This window comes from Triticum aestivum, chromosome 2B, assembly GCF_018294505.1.
Source record: "Triticum aestivum cultivar Chinese Spring chromosome 2B, IWGSC CS RefSeq v2.1, whole genome shotgun sequence".
In the NCBI taxonomy this organism is placed as follows: domain Eukaryota; kingdom Viridiplantae; phylum Streptophyta; class Magnoliopsida; order Poales; family Poaceae; genus Triticum; species Triticum aestivum.
Genome location: NC_057798.1, coordinates 13,284,665 through 13,287,523, shown reverse-complemented (window position 1 = coordinate 13,287,523; position 2,859 = coordinate 13,284,665). Strand labels below are relative to the sequence as shown.

Below are 2,859 nucleotides of genomic sequence, written 5' to 3'. Positions count from 1 at the left end.
GAGATCAAGTTGTTGATGGTTTCACCAAGCCTTTACAAATTCGACAGTTTCAAGCCTTCAAGAACAATCTAAACCTTGATGAGTTAAGATTGAGGGAGGATGTTAAATGATAGGCTTGTAGGAAATGTATAGGCTAGTATTTTGTGACATGTTGTCACGTATTGGTACGTACTCGTACATGTAATCTTGGGTGCGGCAGGTTGTTAGCTAGGATAGGTTTATCTTTGTATAGCTTGGAGTAGAGGCCAAGTCTAGTAACAACCTGCGCAACCTATCTTGTAATCTGATGTCTCTATATAACACGAACGCGTCCCTGCCGAACAGCATACGCTTCCACAATTCTCTTTCTTTCACACTTGAACAAATATTCGTTTCTTATTTCAATTAGTTTTCTCACCTTCCTATATGGATCAGGATTCGTTCAATGGTGCAAGATGATGTTTGTTATCTAGAAAGTGAATGATCAGGATTCATTTGATCTGATAGTACAGTTTTATTCTCTATTGGGATCTCCAGAACATTGAGTTGACCACTCTTTAAAATGGTTTATCCATGGCCACACAAACACATCTGTTTTTCATCTATCAAAAAGTACAAGTATGGCAATATGTGAGCTCTGAAAAAAAGTAGATTGGCACTCCTTGTCACTTCCTCCCTAACAAGGCATTTTTGTGCCCCCTTCCTTCCTTCCTCCCTGGCAAGATGGCATGTTCGACCCTCGGTGGGCTGCTCATTTTTGCTAGTTTGGCAGGACATAAACCATTGCAATGGTATATACACTATGCCTGCACAATATGGGTCAGGGGCCAGAGCGGCCGCCCTTACTCCCCTGCCCAAGGCAGGGGAATTGTGGATGGTAGAACATACAACATTGAAATCTCTAACACATTTAGTTGAATGGTCTATAACACATACATCTGTCATGTATCTAAAAGTACAAGAGTTTCATTACACAAGTTCCCGAAAAGAAAATTAGATTGGCACTCCTTGTCGCTTTCTTCCTGGAAAGGCGCTACCTTGATGTGTATCCTGAGCACAACTTGTAACAAAATTAGGAAATGATTTATGAGGGGGTATCCTTGATTCCCATACAATTAGAGTGAAGTCTCCTTTGGGTCTAACACTAGGATTTGTTATAAGATCCCCAAATGTCACACTTGGTGATTCCTTCTTGACTGAAAAACTAGCACTATAAGGTGTCATGCTAAGTGGATGTAGAGCAAAGTCCGTTATGTCCACTGGGTGACCATGGTACATAAGCGTGTTCGGGTGCATGCCATAAATGGCAAGGTTTCTTTTAACCATTCTCATCCCCTTGTCCAATATGCAACGCCAAAACTTAACATCCAAATTCCTTCTCAGCACATCTGCATACGCATTTGTGGCGATAAGTGAACCTTCTGTACCGTGGAACCTCTTGGCAAATTCATCTGCTATTTGTACTAGTTGTGGATGTTCTGCGGGGTCCTCGCTCCCGAAGGATAGTGTTTTGAAAAGGTATGTCAACTCGTCGTAAGACATAGCACCTAGGATAATCGGTTTCACCGATCCAAATCGGGCTAATCTTTGAAGTCTACTTACAATGACGATCTTGCTTCCTCTGCCCATTCTTGTGACCAATGAGTGAAACCTTTTCCAGTCATCATCACCTACATCAGAAGCAAACTCAATAACTACCAACATCTTCATCCCAAACTTGGTCCTTCCATGCCTCAAAAGGCCATCACCATTCAAGTGCAAAACAGAAGAAAAGCGTGCGCGAACTCTTTCATCGCCACATGCATGAGCAACCAAAGTTTTTTTCCCGACTTTGGCGCCCCCTATGATCGGAAGGACGGTCGTTGCCTGATCACCACCAGGAGGGTCGTTGTGCTGCAACAAGAAGCTCAAGAGCTTCTGCTTCTCAGCATGTCGGCTGAACATGAAGTTGTCGGTGTAAAGGTAAGTGTCATAAGGCCTACGTGACATGCGCTCACAACCACCCAAAAGCATAACAAATTCTGCCATGTTAGCAGCAGCAGCTTCTAAGCTTTCCAAGGCATCATCCGACTCGAGGCATGTGGCCCCGTTGGCCATCCTCCGAGAACGCTTGATTAAACACAAGTGGCTGTTGAATGAGTCATTGCTGCTAACCTCATCGAAGCCCGCGCTGTTTCGGAGGGCGCGGTACATCAAGGTGTCCAGCACACGGTACCCTTCATACATGGCCTCGGAGAGCATCTTGAGCTGGGCCAGCATCCCGGAGTTGGTTATGTACCGCACGTCCGCCTCCTCGACGACAGTGCCAACGCGCATCAGGAGATGCCGCAACCGCTTCGCCAGATTCTGCTCCTTTGATTGCGCGTGGATGGAGGAGTGGTACTTGCTCATCAGCAAGGAGATGAACCGGCTGACAAGTTCGCCTGCAACTGCGGACATGGCAACCTCCATGGGCAAGGAAGGAAGGATTGATGAGGTAAGCGTGCTGGTCGGCCACTGGACTAATTTAACTAGGCTGGCCTCTTGCCAAGTCTTGCACAGACTCTTGGAAAAATGGTGAAAATTCTTCAGGGATGACTACGCGACTGTTGACTGGGACTTGAGTGGTTGTGCGCAGTGATATTTTTCTAAACGTCCAAACGCGTGACAAGGAGAAGCCAACTTGTCCAAGCCACATTAATTTTTGTTACATAAGAAATTGTACATATCTAATTATCTGTCTGCTCGTCCTTCGTTGGATTTTTTGATTCAGTTATGTGTGCTCTACTCTAGCAAATTCTGACCATGGAATTTCTTGGGAATTTTCTAGATGAGCTTGACTGGAGACGCAGAGCGCCACTCGTTTTTTTTTTCTGGCAAAGAAAGTTGTGGGAGATGTGT

General features: G+C 45.0%; 1 protein-coding gene across 1 annotated transcript; it reads right to left on the bottom strand.

Moving 5' to 3' along the window:
• Positions 1 to 711: 711 nt before the first annotated feature.
• On the bottom strand, positions 712 to 2,484 carry LOC123039955 (uncharacterized). The gene has a single exon (XM_044462929.1). It carries the CDS (start codon positions 2,428 to 2,430, stop codon positions 973 to 975), a length of 1,458 nt encoding a protein of 485 aa, XP_044318864.1. The 5' UTR covers positions 2,431 to 2,484; the 3' UTR covers positions 712 to 972.
• Between the last annotated feature and the right edge of the window lie 375 nt (positions 2,485 to 2,859).

Coding starts and splice junctions, on each gene's coding strand:
- LOC123039955 (XM_044462929.1), bottom strand. CDS start 2,430: ATGGAGGTTGCCATGTCCGCAGTTGCAGGCGAACTTGTCAGCCGGTTC.